The sequence below is a fragment of the Notamacropus eugenii genome, chromosome 7, assembly GCF_028372415.1.
Source record: "Notamacropus eugenii isolate mMacEug1 chromosome 7, mMacEug1.pri_v2, whole genome shotgun sequence".
NCBI classification, from domain to species: domain Eukaryota; kingdom Metazoa; phylum Chordata; class Mammalia; order Diprotodontia; family Macropodidae; genus Notamacropus; species Notamacropus eugenii.
Genome location: NC_092878.1, coordinates 154,577,141 through 154,593,659, shown reverse-complemented (window position 1 = coordinate 154,593,659; position 16,519 = coordinate 154,577,141). Strand labels below are relative to the sequence as shown.

Genomic DNA, 16,519 nt, shown 5'->3' with positions numbered 1-16,519 from the left:
AATAAAGCATTTCACACATTTATTTCATGGTGAAAACATGAAAGAAGAACATGTCATTTGAAGGGAGTGAAAGATCCAAAGGTGAAATTAACATGAAGAATTATGGTGCAATGATTGGATGACCCCCATTTTTATTCCTGTTGCAATGTACAAATGGACCTTACCTATCCCTCTCCCATATATTCATCTAGAGAATATCTGTATTTCATAGGAAAAGCTTATTAAAGACCCTAGGCAACAAAATATTGCACTGTATAAGTGCAGTAATGGGATTATTCGATGAGTAGAGGGAGGAAATACCACAGAAATAGCATGTATGAGTTTCCAAAAGCATTTGATAATTTCTCCTTTTGAATCAGATAGAAAAATCTAGTCTGGGTGGAGGTATAATGAGGAAGAGCCAAAGCTGCATTAAAAAAAACAAACAGTTTGAGAGTTCGTTAATGGATTAATGTGGTGTCCTCTTTCTTTAGTAATCACTGTGCTGTTCAACAGTTTTATCGATGACGTGAATGAAGGCTTACATGTCAAATTGGTGGATAACACTGAGTTGGGAGGCATAGCTAATATGTTGATGGCAGATATAGGATCCGAGGAAAAACAAGTGACTGTAGCATCATCTTCCCTTCTGGGCTCCATATTTTTAAAGGAACATTGATCAAGTGACATATTTAGAGAAAGGCAATCTGAATGGGAAGAGGACTTGAAATCACACCATAAGAAATGAATAGAGAAGCTAGGATATTTTATCTAAAGAAGACTTAAAGAAGTCACAATAACAATCTGCAGATATTTGAAGGATTATCTTATGAAGAGAGTATTGAAAATAGAAAGAACATTGGATTTATAGTCAGGGACCTAGTTTAAGCTTCCTTGGATCCTTATTACTTGTGTAACCTTGGGCAAGTCACTTAACATCTCTAGGCTTTAGTTTCTTCGTCTGTAAAATGAGAGGATTAGATTCAATGGATCTTATTTTCATAAGAATATTCAACTTAGTCTAAGTAACTGTAGAGGAGAGCATGCCAATGGTAGAAGGAACAGGGAATAAGATTTCAGTTCATTCCAAGCAAGAACTTTCTAACAATTAAGACTGTCCAATAAAATGGGTTTCCTTATGAGGTAGTAAGATCTCTATAATTGGAAGTATGTAAAAATGTCTTGACAAAAATATTGAGTGTTGGAGAAAAGATTCTTGAACTGAGTAGGATTCCAAAGTTGTCAAGCTAAAGAGAACCATAGTAGAGATGGTTGTCTTTGTATCATCGCGATTTTTGTGTATCTGGATTGTGTGTGGTTCCATACTCTCTGAATATGTGTATATATCTATATCTATATCTATCAATCAGTCAATCAGTCTATCTATCTATCTATCTATCTATCTATCTATCTATCTATCTATCTATCTATCTATCTATTCATATATACCATATGAACTTTCCTGGACTCTATCTCTTTTATCTCACAAAATGAAGTTTCATTTTGTAAATGACTCCCCCTTGCTGATCTTTCCAGGGTGGTATCAAAACCAAAGTGTGTGATTGTAATCTTTTTTTTTTTTTAGGTACTTAATAAATCTTTATTGATTGATTGATTGATTTCAATTCTAGTACTCTTTCTCTTGGGCTCCACTATCTCTTGGAGACATTTCAATTCTATTTTTTAAAAATTTAATTGATTTATTTGTTTTTAGTTTCAACAATCACTTCCACAAGTCTTAAATTTTCTTCCTGTCCCTCTTCCCTCCCTCCCTGAGATGCTATGCACTCTTATATGGGTTCTACACCTACGTTCTTATTAAACACATTTTCACCTTAGTCATGTTGCATAGAAGGACTAAAACGTATAGGAGAAACCATGAGAAAAAAACAAAACAAAACATAACACAAGAGAAAATATTATTCTTTATTCTGCTTTCCAATTCCATAGTTCTTTCTCAGGATATAGATGGCATTTTGCCTCGAGTCCTTTGGGAATGTTTTAGTTCCTTGAATTGCTGTGAAGGGCTAACAGTCCTCACACACTGTGACTGTTACTGTATATAATGTTCTCCTGGTTCTGTTCATTTCACTCAGCATCTGTTCATATAAGTCCAGGTTTTTCTGAAGTCTGACTGTCATTTCTTATAGCACAATAATCTTCCATTACATTCACATATGAGAACTTGTTGAGCCATTCCCCAATCGATAGGCATTCTCTCGATTTCCAGTTCTTGGGCACCGCAAAAAGAGCTGCTATAAATATTTTTGTACGTGTGGGACCTTTTCCCATTTTTATGATCTTTTTGGGATACAGCCCTAGAAGCGATATTGCTGGATCAAAGGGTATGCATATTTCTGTAGCCTTTTGGGCATAGTTCCAAATTACTTTCCAGAATGGTTGGATCAGCTCACAGCTCCACCAACAATGATTTAGTGTTCCAACTCTCCCACATCTTCTCCAACATTTATCATCTTCCTGTTTTGTCATGTTAGCCAATCTGATAGGTGTGATGTGGTACCTCAGAGTTGTTTTGATTTGCATCTCACTAATGTGATTATAATCTTGCCAGAATTTGACTCTTGTACTTGGAATAGGTTAAAAAAAAATCTCAATGACAAACATCCTTAGTGGCTGATAAAATTGTTACTGGTTCTTAATCAACACCAGCCATGTAGTTCCTGAGAGCTTAGTACTGGTCTGGAGCAGCCAGCTAAGCATCAGCAAGGGAAAGAAATGAAAGTATGATATTATATCTTGTATTAAATAATTTTCATGTCTGTAACTTGGTCAATAGGAGATTCTGCTCAGCCTAATTGTAAATCTCCGTAAACTATGTACCACCACTGTTCTTTGAGGAAAGGGCTTATGGAATATGCGTTATTTCAAGGTGTCCAACAAACACAGGAACTTAACTACAGGCATGTGTTGATTCAGTTACCTTCAGGAGTCCACCTACTGTGTTTTGTCAATATCAATTGACTTTTCAGAAGTTGTTGTAGAGCAAATATCCATAGAGGCAAATGCAAAATAGCTGAAATCGTGTCACTGAGCTAAAAATGCCCTGGCTCCACAACCTAATCTTTTTTTTTTTTTTGATCTGGTCCAGTTTGTTTTCCTGCAGTGATGTAATGCATTTACCATTTGAGTGGCAAGGATGTGTCCCAATATGAGATTTGCCAAGGTATAATGGTAAAACACCATAGAACTTCATACTGGGTTCAGACTCAAAGTACTTTTGTTTGTAAAATTTTTATTTTGAGTTCTAACATCTCTCTCTCCCTTCACCCCTCTCCCAGTCATTGAGAAGACAAGAAATGCAATGTCTATTATGCATATGGCATCTTGTAAAACCTATTTCTACATTAGCCATGTCCTGAGAAATAAAAGTAAGAAAAATAAAGAAAGGGAGAAAATTGTGCTTCAATTTACAGTTCTCTCCCTGGATTTTGAGAGCATTTTTTGTCAAGACCTTGGGAATTGTATTGATCAGAGTTCTTTCACAGAGATCTTTCACAGCTGATTATCTCTAAAATACTTTGCAAACCTTAAAGGGTTATATAAGGAAAGAAGGAAGGAAGGGAGGAAGGAAGGAAGGAAGGAAGGAAGGAAGGAAGGAAGGAAGGAAGGAAGGAAGAAAGGAAGGAAGAAGGAAGGAAACAATCATTTGTTAATGTGCCAGGCACCTTACAAATACCATCTCTTTTGAGCCTTGTCATAACCCAAAGAGGTAGGTACTATCATTATTCCCATTTTACATTTGAAGATACTGAGGAAGGCAGAGATTAAGTGACTTGCCCAGGGTCATATAACTGCTAAGAATCTGAGGCCAGATTTGAACTCATCTTCCAGACTCTAGGCGCAGGACCCTATCCACCGCACCTCCTCGCTGCCTCTCAGCTATTATTATGAGTATTCTTTTCTCAATTTGAAAATGGGGAAAAGAAAAGCAGTATACATTTCCCAGTCCTTTATAGTTCCCAAGCACTTTTCACATGCTATTTTGGTTGGCCCTCACAGTGACCCCATGCTGTCACTGTCACTGATCTGTCCCGATGGAGGGCGTTTCCTAACTTGAAAGTCTTCCATTATCAATGAAATAACAGGATTCATTCCTGTTCCTGTACTCATTTTGCAGAAGAGAAAACTGAGAATGATACAGGTTAAGTTGATGCTGAGACCGAGGCCCCAGGATAATAAAGTCTAGAGCCAAAGGGGCTGAAGAAATTGTTCAGTACAACCATCTCCTGTTACAAATGAGTGAACTGCGAAGGTGATGTCATTGGCCAAATGCTACACAGCGATCCTAAATAAGGGAGCACCACCATCGAAGTCCTTATTTTTGACTCTCAATCTGGGGTTCTCTACGTTTCAAATTCCTAGGCTAGGGTTCTTTCATAGGAACTTAAAGTGTTTATTGATGACTGACTTTCCATCAGTGGCGTTCATGACTGGTCAGAGTTGCACTGTACATCAAAGGGTGGGGTATGAGGATCAAATGGTATGATGCATTTAAAGTCCTTCGTACCAGCGAAAGATTGTTCTGGAAAAGAAGATGGCAAACTGCTCCAGTATCCTTGCCAAGAAAGCCCCAAATGGGGTCAGAAGAGTTGGACATGAATGAAGTGACTGGACAATAATAGTCTCAGTATCATCACCTTCAATACTGATGCTTATTATTTGAAGGGACAACTTTTATACTTTGGCGCTATGATCTCAGTGATTGGATAGTAAATAATAATTGTACTTAGCATGACGTAGTGCATTAAAATTGGCCAAGCGTTTTGTAAATAGTATCTTTTTTTATCCTCACAATCATCTAGAGAGGTCAGTGCAATTATTATCCCCATTGTACAGAGAAGGAAACTGAGGCAGGCAGAAATTAAATGACTTGACCAGGATCGCACAGCTAGTAAGTACATGGGGCTGGATTTGAACTTGCATCTTCCTGACTCTGGATCTAATCTTTTATCCATTCCATTCATCTTGTATGATTCTTGTTCATACCTTCTCATAGATACCCCCAGAGGAGTCTACTTAGCATACTGGGGCAGAGTCTTCCTCTAAATATTTTGACTATATGAATATCAGTGAAATATATGGACTGTCCCATTAATTATTCCTTGTTCTTACTACCTGATTGGTCTACCTAGAACAAACAGAAACATGAGCTTGTACTCAAAGGATCAAAAACTCATAGATTTCAATTAGAACTAGAAGGGACCTTGGACTTCACTGGGTCTGACCTCTTTATTTTACAGATGTGGAAACTGAGGCACAGGGAGGTTCTTATCCTTTACTTAAATGAAAACTTAATCTGAAATAAACAAGAAAACTAAAGAGCATGGTGGATTGTTGCTTTTTCAACTAGGTCAGTACTTGAAATCTCTTCCTGTTTAGGAAATCCAGATGAATGAATTGTATTAATACTATATTTGGCATAATAGCCTTTTGAAATGTGCTGCTTTGCCGAATTATTTACATTCATGGTGATAAGATGACTATATTTGGAAGAGGAGATTAGAAAGTCAATTTTTAGGCTTCTAGGAAATGCTTTTCATTTTGAAATTGTGTTTCTTATGAAGTAATTCAAATTGAATATTGTTCAATATGAACAGTAATAGAAACTCTCGGCATCCTTACTTGGCTAAAACTGGTTCTTCACACTGGGCTGCCTTCATCTGGTCCACACCCCAAGGAATTCAGCAGGACCTGGTGGCTTCATGAATGTAAAGCACCAGAGGCAGAACAGATGATTAAATAGACCACCTGTATAGTCTACAAGCCTGGTATGAAACAACTTTCCTTTCTATTCTCTTAGCATCTGTTTTTCAAGGCTTGTTCTACGCTCTAGTCAGGAATCTGTGTGGAGGATGAAAGTGGTCTCCATCCCCAAATATTCATAATAGCCTGAACTGCAGCAAGAGAACACTTAAAAGCATGCTTGAGAACTAGTTATGGTTAGGGTCTTCAGTTTCCATCTCACACAATGAGAGAGCCCAATAAGAAATTATGTTATTCATCAGAAAATGTTGACAACTAGTTCTTTTGGTTTTACCTTGGTCATAGAATACAAATCTACACCTGCTTAATCACAGAAAATGAATGGCATCCTTCCTTCCTTCCTTCCTTCCTTCCTTCCTTCCTTCCTTCCTTCCTTCCTTCCTTCCTTCCTTCCTTCCTTCCTTCCTCCCTCCCTCCCTCCCTCCCTCCCTCCCTCCCTTCCTTCCTTCCTTCCTTCCTTCCTTCCTTCCTTCCTTCCTTCCTCCCTCCCTCCCTCCCTCCCTCCCTCCCTCCCTCCCTCCCTTCCTTCCTTCCTTCCTTCCTTCCTTCCTTCCTTCCTTCCTTCCTTCCTTCCTTCCTTCCTTCCTTCCTCCCTCCCTCCCTCCCTCCCTCCCTCCCTCCCTCCCTCCCTCCCTTCCTTCCTTCCTTCCTTCCTTCCTTCCTTCCTTCCTTCCTTCTTTCCCTCCTCCTCCTCCTTCTCCTGGGTATGTGTGTGTGTGTGTTACTATTCTATCCATATTTCTATTTATTAGATCTTTCTCTGGATGCAAGTAGTGTCTTCCTTCACATGTCCTTTGTAGCTAATTTGGATATTTATAATAGTCAAAATGACGTAGCCACTCGGAGCTGCTCTTAAAGCAATATTATTATTACTGTATACAATAATATGAAAAAAGCTATCAAAATATTTAACAAGTTCGTGGACTCCCCTGAAACTAACCATGGAGTGACCTCCAATGTCTGTGGATACTTTCACCCCTCCCCTAGGTTAAGGGGGTAGATTTCCTATCATATTTTTTCCTGACCTTTCCTACTCTACACTTCAAAAAAACCTGCCAACACGAGTGGCATTCCCTGGCTCCTAGAGTATGCCATCGTACCTCATTGCTGCTTTCTGATAGTTGGTTTTCCAACCAACACACTGTGCTCTCCCCTTCACTACCTCCCATCTCCAGTTGTGTGAGATGCATAGCTATGATAACAGACTCACATGCTACAGAAGGAAGCAAGAAGGGAGCTGTAGCAGCAAGATTGTTAGCTGTTCAGACCTAAAAAAGGTTATGAGCCTTTTAGGTATGTTTAGCAAATAAGTAAGATGTAGGACAGGGCAGCTGAGTGTCACAGTGGATCAAGCACTGGGCCTGGAACCAAGAAGCTTTATCTTTGTGAGTTCAAATCTGGCCTCAGATACTTAATAGCTGTGTGACCCTAGGCAAGCCACTTAACCTCTTTTGTCTCAGTTGCATCATCTGTAAAATGAATTGGAGAAGGAAATGGCAAACTATTGAACTATCTCGGCCAAGAAAATCCCAGATGGGGCCATGCAGGGTTGGACATGACTGAAAAATATCTGAACAACCACAACAAGACATAGGACAGTGAATCCAGTCATCAGGGCAGGATGAGTGCTGTATAGAATGCATGAAAGATAGTCTTGCTAGAGGGTCTCTATGCTAGAAGAGAACAGGAATAGACTAAGATGAGGGATGTGCTGTAAGTGTTTAGCAATCAGCTCTCTAAAAAATTATATTCATGATGCCCTTTTAAATGAGTCTGCTCCCACCATTTTTTCATTCCTTTCTTAAGTCTGGAAAATCAATCAAATAATAAATCTATAAGGACCTATAAAAATTATGAACCTATTGCTGAATGAGTAAGAGCTTGTAATCTCTAGTCAAGAGAAATCACTGGGGAGATAGGAAGGGGGAAAAACAAGGAAATGAGAAGAGAGAAGACTAGAAGAGACAAAATAAAATACTTGATGATAAGAAATATGTTTATTGACCTGGAAAATGAATGTATATTCAGAAAAGATTGTGGGGTGTTGAGGCTAGGTGATATGAGAGCAACCCAGAATGAGGAGAATAAGGATTGGATTTGGAATCAAGGGCCCTGAATTCAAACGTTGGCTCTGCCATTTTCTAATTGTGTGACTTTGGGAAAAGCCATTTGAGCTCTCTGGGTCTCAGTTTCCTCATCTGTGAAAGGAGAGAGTTGAACTAAATGACATCTAAGACCTCCTTCTACCTCCGAAGTTATGATTCTATAATCTGAGGATTATCTGGAAAGAGTGAAGCAATAAATATGAAAGACAGCAGAACTAAAGGTGTAAGTTATGGTAAAATGATAAAAAATTATTTTCAAGTTCATTTTTTTATTTTTAGGGGCAATGACATTTTTTCCTTTTTAAAAATTATTTAATTGTTAATGTATGGAATAAAACAAGATGTTCCATAGCATAATATGATTAAACAAAAGATGGTTGGACATGAAACTACAAATTTATCATGTACAACTTGTTATTCCTTTTAAATATATAATAAGGTTTTCATGTAAATTTCTTTTTTTTTCTTTTTTCTTCTCTCATTTTTTAAAAAAAGATAGGGTGAGGACATTGAAAAATCTACAGGATCTCTTTCTAATGAAGCAGTTACAAATGACAAGAAATGAAGATACCTGATTATAAGTGATGACTTATTACTGAACATTAAGCAGCTAGACCTGCAATTATTATGAACAGGCATTTATAATGTGGCATAGAATATGAAGGATAGGATTTGCATACGTGACTAATAACTGGAGGATAATGGAGCCTGAGCCTGTTGGCTCATGGGGGTGGGAACTCAGTGGTGAATATGGTGATGGAAGCATGATTCTTATTCACGTGACCATAACCATATGACACTAAATACAATTATCAGGGCATAATGAGTGAGTGCTGTGCTGAGGGTATGAAAGACAGTCTTGCTATGGCGTCCCTATGACAAGAGAGGTTAGAAATAGACTAAAATCGGGGATGTGCTGGTGAGTGTTTAATAATTAGTTCTCTGGGGAAAAAATGCATGATACCCTTTTAAATGTAATCTGACTCCTCTCCCCACCATTTTTCTATCACTTTCTTACATTTAGGCAGTCAACCAAACAATACATCAAGCCCTGATTTATTTAGCCTTTGCCCATTTCTGAAGAGTAAAGAACCTATTGGCTGTCCAGAACTAGTAGGAGCTGACTCCACCACATGTCTGCTGGCATTAGCGTTGAGGATTTTGGGGAAATTATACCTGTAGTATAGGCTTTTTGTGTCAACCAGAAAAAGGACTGCAGGAGGCCCTCAGTGAAGGGAACCAGACACAAACCACATTCTCCTTCTCTGTGTATAGTGGGGATGGGATTTGTGCAGAAATCCTAAACCAGCAGATGAATCGCTACTTACAACTGCATTGCGTTCTTTACTTTATAACAGTAACAACAGTGCCGAATTGTAATTTAAAGCTTTAATAGCTTAAGACTTTTCTATATATAATGTTTTTTTAAAAGTTTCATGTATTTTTAGCATTCACTTAAAAAATTATTTCCAAAACTGTCCTTGTACCCACTCCCTCCCACGCTTTAAGAAGAAAACTATATATTAGTAATACATGTGAAGTCATACAAAACGTATTCCCATATTAGCCATGTTGCAAAAAAAAGCAAGAAATGTAAGGTGAAAAAAATGCTTTCGTCTGCTCAGAGTTCACCAGTTCTCTTTCAGGAGGTAGATTTTTTTTTTATCATGAGTCCTTTGGGATTGTCTTGCATCATTTTCTTAATTAGAGTATTTTAAATCTTTCCAAATTACTTATTGTTACAATGTTGCTGTCTCTATGTACAATGTTATCCTGGTTGTGCTCACGTCACTTTGCATCAGTTCATTTAAGTCTTCTCAGATTTGTCTGAAAGCATTCTGCTCGTCATTTCTTATAGCATAATTGTATTCCATCACAATCATATAGCACAACTTGTTCAGCCATTCCCCAATTGATGGGTATCCTCTCAATTTCCATTTTTTTGCCACCACAAAAAAGGCTGCTAGAAATATTTTTGTACATATAGGTCCTTTTCCCTTTTCTTTGATCCCTTTGGGATGCAGAACTAGTAGTGGTATTACTGGATCAAACAGTATGTAGAGTTCTATAGCCCTTGGGACATAGTTTCAGATTATTCTCCAGAGTGACTGGATCAGTTCACAACTCCACCAACGGTACATTAATATACCTATTTTTTTTCACATACTCTCCAGCATTTGTCTTTTTCCTTTTCTGTCATGTTAGCTAATCTGATATGTGTGAGATACTTCAGAATTCTTTTAATTTGTATTTCTCTAATCAGTAGTGATTTAGAGCATTTATTCTATTGATAGCGTTGATTCCTTCTTCTGAAAACTACCTGCTCATAACCTTTAACCATTCATCAATTGGGAAATGGCTTTTTATATTGTGTTTCCATCCATCAATCAATAAACATTTATTAAGTGACTGTTCTGTGCCAGGCACTATGCTAAGTGCTAGGGATACAAAAAAGAGACAGCAGTTGCCTTCAAGGAGTTTACAGTCTCTCTCTGTCTCTCCCCACATGTACTCAGTAAGTATACACACACACACACACACACACACACACACACACACACACACACAGATAGATAGGTTTATAAAACATGATAGATAGCCACATAGATAGATAGATACATAGATCTTTACAACAACCCTATGAGACAGGTCCTCTTATTATTCCTGTTTTACAGATGAGGAAACAGGTCAAGAGAGGTTAAAATGACTTGCCTAGAGTCATATAGCTAGAGGGTTTCTGAGGCAAGATTCAAATTCACACCTTTCTAACTTCCAAGACCTGCACTTTTTCCACAAGGCAACTAGCCTCCAAAACAACAACAAATAAACAAATGCATACATGAATAGGGAGATAGAATGAGATGAAATAGATAGATTTGGGTGGGATAGGACAAGACAGGACAGGACAGGGTAAGCGGCTGGGCTGGACTAAGATAAGACAGATAAAAATCCTAGTGGCTGCATGCCTTGATTTTGTGCCCGTGGAAGCAGGACTATATTCCATCTCGTTCTCCTCCCTGGAGCTGTGACCTCTGCTTTCTGGCTCTCTCCTGTACAGCTAAAGAACAAGTTCATGAAGAAACTTCCCCGTGATGCGGAGGCCTCCAATGTCCTGGTCGGGGAGGTGGACTTCCTGGAGAGCCCTTTCATTACCTTTGTTCGACTACAGCAGGCGGTCATGTTGGGCGCCCTGACTGAGGTTCCAGTGCCCACACGGTAAGAGATGGCCCCCGTCCAGCTGGAATCCCCAAAAGGAGACTTCCTTCCAATAACCAAACACATAAATAAATAAAAGATTATCACCTAGGGCAGGCAACCTGCGTTGGATTTCTGGGTCCTTTACATAAGGCAGAGATGGATGTAGGATGTGAAATATGGGATGCCCAAAGCTGATTGGCATGGCTGGCTTCCTTGCCAGCAGGAGAGCCCAGAGGCTGCCAATTTGCCCCCTGATGCTTCATGAGAACCAAACAAAACCAAACCATGGAAAAACATGTAAAAGAGGTTGTCAGACTAGTTCCAGAGCCAAGAAGACCTGAGGTGCAATGGGGGATAAATGAAGGGGATCCCCACCCTCAGGCACCTCACAGTTTTGTAGGAGGTTGACCTACAAAGGCTCCTTCCTGTTTATAATATAAAGATGCAGAGAGAAGCCTGATGGGATAGTGGATAGAGAGCCAGTCTTAAGTCTAGCAAGCCTTTGGTTCAGGTCCTGCTTCTGATACATACTGGCTGTATGACCCTGGGCACACAGGGTTAACTCTTAGTGCTCCAGGCTACTGCAGAGAAGGGCCTGATCTGCACTGTTCAAGGAGTTTCCTTATCCAAGGATTCCCTACATCCATGAAATCCAGGTACAGTTCTTAACCCTATCCCATGGAAGCCTCAAGGATAGTTAAGCACTTTCATAGTCGAGTAAAGGCAGTTGTTCTAAGAAGACCTTTTCTTCAGGGACAGAGCCCAACCTCCCCCCACCAAACCCCTCACCTTAGGTTTCTCTCTTGAATACCACACCCTTGGGGAAATCTGATTTTATGGATATGGAGGCTCCCTCCTCTGATGAAGAACACACTCCTTCTGTTTTGGATTGCAAATAAGTATTTTTGTTGTTTTAGAGAATCCAGAGGAAAATTTAAAAAATATGTGTTTAAAAAAATCATAACTGTTTAATTGACCAATAACAGGGAAGCTCCATGTGGTGGAGTGGAGCAGTTTCTCAGCTGGTCTCTGTTTTTCTCTTGTCAGTGGTCCTTCACTGTTCTGGGAATCATGGCTGACGGTGCCATGCCAGTCAGGGTCAACCAAAGCAACCCCAGATGGTTTAAGAGGGCAAGCCAAGAAATCCAAGAGCACATCATTCAATTACCAAAGAGCTATTTCTAGAGCCTTCTGCGCCTTGCATGGTTATGTTTTTTCCAGGAAATGGCATTATCCGTTGGCTGTCCTCTGAACTAGCTTGAGCTATAATCACCGAATTGGGAGCCTCATTAGCTGGCTTTCCTGAGTAATGCAGGGCCTTCTGTAATAACTGCATCCTGCACAATCCAATAAAAGAAATCCCATAAGGCCTGGAGGGTTATCATGATGAACTGTCTCAGCCTGCAGCCGTTCATTTTATTTAATTTATTTTTCTTCCTGACCATTATTATACATAGATAAAGATGAAGCAACCCCTCCCAGGAAGAACTGGAGGAATGGAGGAGAGGTAGGAGAGGAAGGGGGAGAAAAGAGAGAAGGGGAAGTTTCAGAAAAAGAGAGGAGGAAAGGCAGATGATTTTTCTTAGTATTTTTTTATGAAACTCAGTTACATATTCTAGTTCCCTAGGCTTCAGTCCAGAGAGAGCAAGTATCCTCTTTAGGTCAGGAAGATAAGAGGAATGCAAGAGTTTCATTGTTCTTCACTACCCTCTTTAGGGTAGATAACACAGGTGTTCTCCCCTCCTCCACTTATCTATTCTTCCTGACTCCATCCCCTACCTGCCCCATTTGGGGCTTCCCTACAGAGCACAAGCCAGTCCTGGAAAGGACCCTAGAATAACAATAATCAATATTGCTGTTATTATTACTGACACTTAACTGATCTCATTTGATTCTCCAGCTGTATCTTCCCTCCCCAAATCCCTTGGATTTAATGATTTTGTATAATGATATACATTGATAAAATATATACACATATATGATAATTATATATGTGTGTGTGTGTGTGTGTGTGTGTGTGTATTGCAAGGTAGTATATTAATAAAGGAGAGCTAAGTGGAAAAGGAGATAGAATGCTAGGCCTGGAGTCAGGAAGATTCATCTTTCTGATTTCAAATCTGGCCTCAGACACTTACTAGCTGTGTGACCCTGGGCAAATCACTTAACCCCGTTTGCCTCAGTTTTGCCATCTATAAAATGAGCTGGAGAAGGAAATAGCAAACCACTCTAGTACCTTTGCTAAGAAAACCCCCATTGGGGTCATGAAGAGTCAGACATGACTGAAAAGACTCAACAACAACAAAAATGTTAGATTTATATAGTAGTAACAAAATTGCCCCACTAAACCTCTCCTTTATCCTTACCGTGGTCTCCAGCTAGGTATTCCACCCTTCTCTGTTCTCTCCATGTGTCACTCCTTCTCTTCCTCAGGCTTTACTTTCTTCCCCCTACAATCTTGACTCCATAGATTAACCAGTTACACCATCCTCTAATTTTGAGTCTCTTTTTCTGTATGGAGCAGAGTTTGTAACCCTCTTGGTCTTCTGGACCTCTTGCGATGATCTGGTGAAGCCTAGGGATGTCTTCTCAGAACAAGGCTTTTAAATAACTGAATTGGGAATGCTAATTTTAATTAGAAGTTAATAGAAATTAAGATGTAATTTTTCCCATCCAAAATCATGGATTCTCTGAAATCTGTGAAACCCTGAATTAAAAAAAACATCTTGATCCAGAGCCTTAAAGTTCTCATCAGTAGTCTGATCCACCCCACTCATGCATAGAAGATGAAGGGATTTGACTAAGATCATGCAGTAGTCGCGGGATGAGAATTTGAGTTCCACTCTTATTCAGTGCTCTTTCCAATACTGACATATTCCAAGATGCATTCATTATTTTAAAGTAATGTATTATCTTGAAAATATTTGTTTTTATTATTAAAATATTTTTATTTGATTAATAATTTATGTATTGATGCAACTATTTACTGAGACCTTTTTAATGTAAAGTACTGTCCTTGGTGCTAGAGAAGATATAAAGGTATTCAGGACACAGACTATCCTCTTGGACCTTCATATGGATTGTATGTCCATATGTATGAGTGTGTATGCATGTGTGTGAATGTGTGTGAATGTGTGTGTGTGTGAGAGAGAGAGAAGAGAGAGAAAGGGTGTATAATAAATACATAAATATGAAATAACTAAGACATATGTGATAAACTTGAAATGATGCAGAATACAAAATGAAGAGCATGAAGTAAAAAGTGCCATTTGTGATTTGAGGAAGGAAAATACAAACTTTTTGCCTGGGGGATCAGGGAGCTGCCTTTGAGTGTCTCAGAATAAGTAGGCTTTCCTCAGTCCATATCCTGTAATGTACCTGATTATGTGTATGCTGTGTCTCCTGTGAGAATGTAAGCTCATTAAAGCCTGGACTAGTTTAGCTTGTCTTTGTATCCCCATGCTTTGCACAGCGCTTGGTATGTCAGGAGGGCTCAACTGGTGCTTGTTGACCCTTGTTGACTGATTTTAGCTAGTGGAGATGGGCGGAGAGCATAGAGATAGAGGGACAGAGATAAACAGCAACTGAGAACAAGATAAATGCCATTTAAGTAGCAGAGTCACAGAACGATCATATGTAGAAGGGAGATGTCTAAACTAAGGCTAGAAAGTTCTTTTCTGGGAGAGGTGACAGACTCTATAAAGCCTTGAATCCCAGACTAGTCTTTGGGGCAATAGGAACCCATTGAAGGGTAACTAATTTGGCAGTGGTGTGAAAGCCAGATTGGAAGTGGAAAGTCTGGTCTCTGGGAGGAGTTTCAGAGCTTGCTGCAATAATTCTGAGTGGCAATGAGAATAAGGAAGGGGGAGAGATAGAAGAGACACTACAGAGCTTGACTCAATCTCTTGCTAGCTGATCAGGTGAGGAAGATGAAGGAGAACATAGAGACCAAGGTAACAGTCTGGTTAACCAGGAAATGGTCATACCATTGATGAATAGGAGCACCAGAAGGTGTCAGTTCAAGGGAAAAGATGAATTCGATTTGTAGATAATATAGAATATTGCTTTGAAAGCTTTGTCCAAACTATCCATCTGATGGAGGTGAAGGATATTTCAGACCTAAGATAGGTGTGAGTGTAGAGGACAGAGGAAGCCCTCAGACTAAGCTTCTGTGACTGGAACCACGAGGGGAAGGGAACAGACATTTATTAAGCACCTCCTGATGCCAGGAACTGTGCTAAGTGCTTTACAATTATCATCTCATTTGATCCTCACAACAATCCTGGGAGGCAGGTGCTATTATTATCCTTAATTTCCAGTTGAGGGAACTGAGGTAGAGAGTGGTTAAGTGACATGCCCAGGGTCACAAAGCTAGTTAAGTGTTTGAGGAAAGATTTGAAGGTCTCCCTGATTCCACGGGCACCTAGGTGGCAGAAACTGAAATAATGATATTGATTGATGGTAATAATGATGATAATGATAATCATCATTAATCCTCCCTAGCAGATTTCACTAATATATGTTTGATATTATTTCCTGGACCTGGACTCAGCATTGCTTGTCCAGGCAGAGAGAGTGGCCCGTGTCATCTGGAAATTCAGCAAGTGTGTTGACTGTGATAGAAATGTCAGCCAGAATAGTTTGTTTGACTTCATGGAGTCTTAATCTCTTGACAGAGTGCAGACTACATATTGCATCCAGCATCTGTTACATGAATGACTTTAATATGAGTTAGCCTGGTTCCTGGAGTCAGGAAAGACTGAGTTCAAATATTGCCTTCAGCAGGTTCTTGCTCTGTGACCTTGGATGAGTCTCTGGTCCTTTTTAAGCCTCAGTTTTCTCATCTGCAAAATGGAGATAAGAATACCTGTTGTACTTTCTACAGATGGTTGTGAGAAGCAACATATACCATATGAAAATCTTGGAGCACTGTAGAAAATGGCAGCTATTGTAATGATATTTGTCTGGTCCAAATTATTTGTAACAATGCAGGAAGTGTCTTAAATTACCTAGAAGGGCTGTTGTGAGGAAAACAGTGTAGAGACTTTAAAATGCTACCTGAATTTAGATAATGATTACTTTAAAGTGCTGCTTGAATTTAGAGGATGAGGAGGAGGATGGTGATGGTGATGGTGTAATGAGGAGGAGGAGGAACAGGAAGAGGAGGAGAAAGAGGAGGAAAAGGATGGAAAGAAACATAAGGATTTTGGGGGTAAGGGCAGTGGAGTGAAGGAATTCTCTTCCTTTCCAACAGCAAACTTTTGTGAGGTTCTTTGAACCTCCTGCCTCTCAGGTTATCACCGCATCGGGCAGTGTGTATATGTTGTATATATGAGCCATCCCATTCCTTTCCAGGCTGAGGGGCTAATTGTATCCTGGTAGTTGGCTATAGATGTAAAACTTTAAAACTAGATTGGGGGAGAGAGTCCCTTGGCAGAGACTTCTTGAAAAAAATT

General features: G+C 39.4%; 1 protein-coding gene across 4 annotated transcripts in view; it reads left to right on the top strand.

The window, feature by feature from the left end:
* Window positions 1–16,519, top strand: part of SLC4A4 (solute carrier family 4 member 4) — a 387,105-nt gene that overhangs the window by 259,964 nt on the left and 110,622 nt on the right. For all 4 annotated transcript variants that reach the window (XM_072624425.1, XM_072624427.1, XM_072624426.1 and 1 more), the window contains exon 8: window positions 10,927–11,084. In XM_072624425.1, the coding sequence (XP_072480526.1) occupies window positions 10,927–11,084 (158 nt within the window). The remainder of the gene's footprint in view (window positions 1–10,926; window positions 11,085–16,519) is intronic.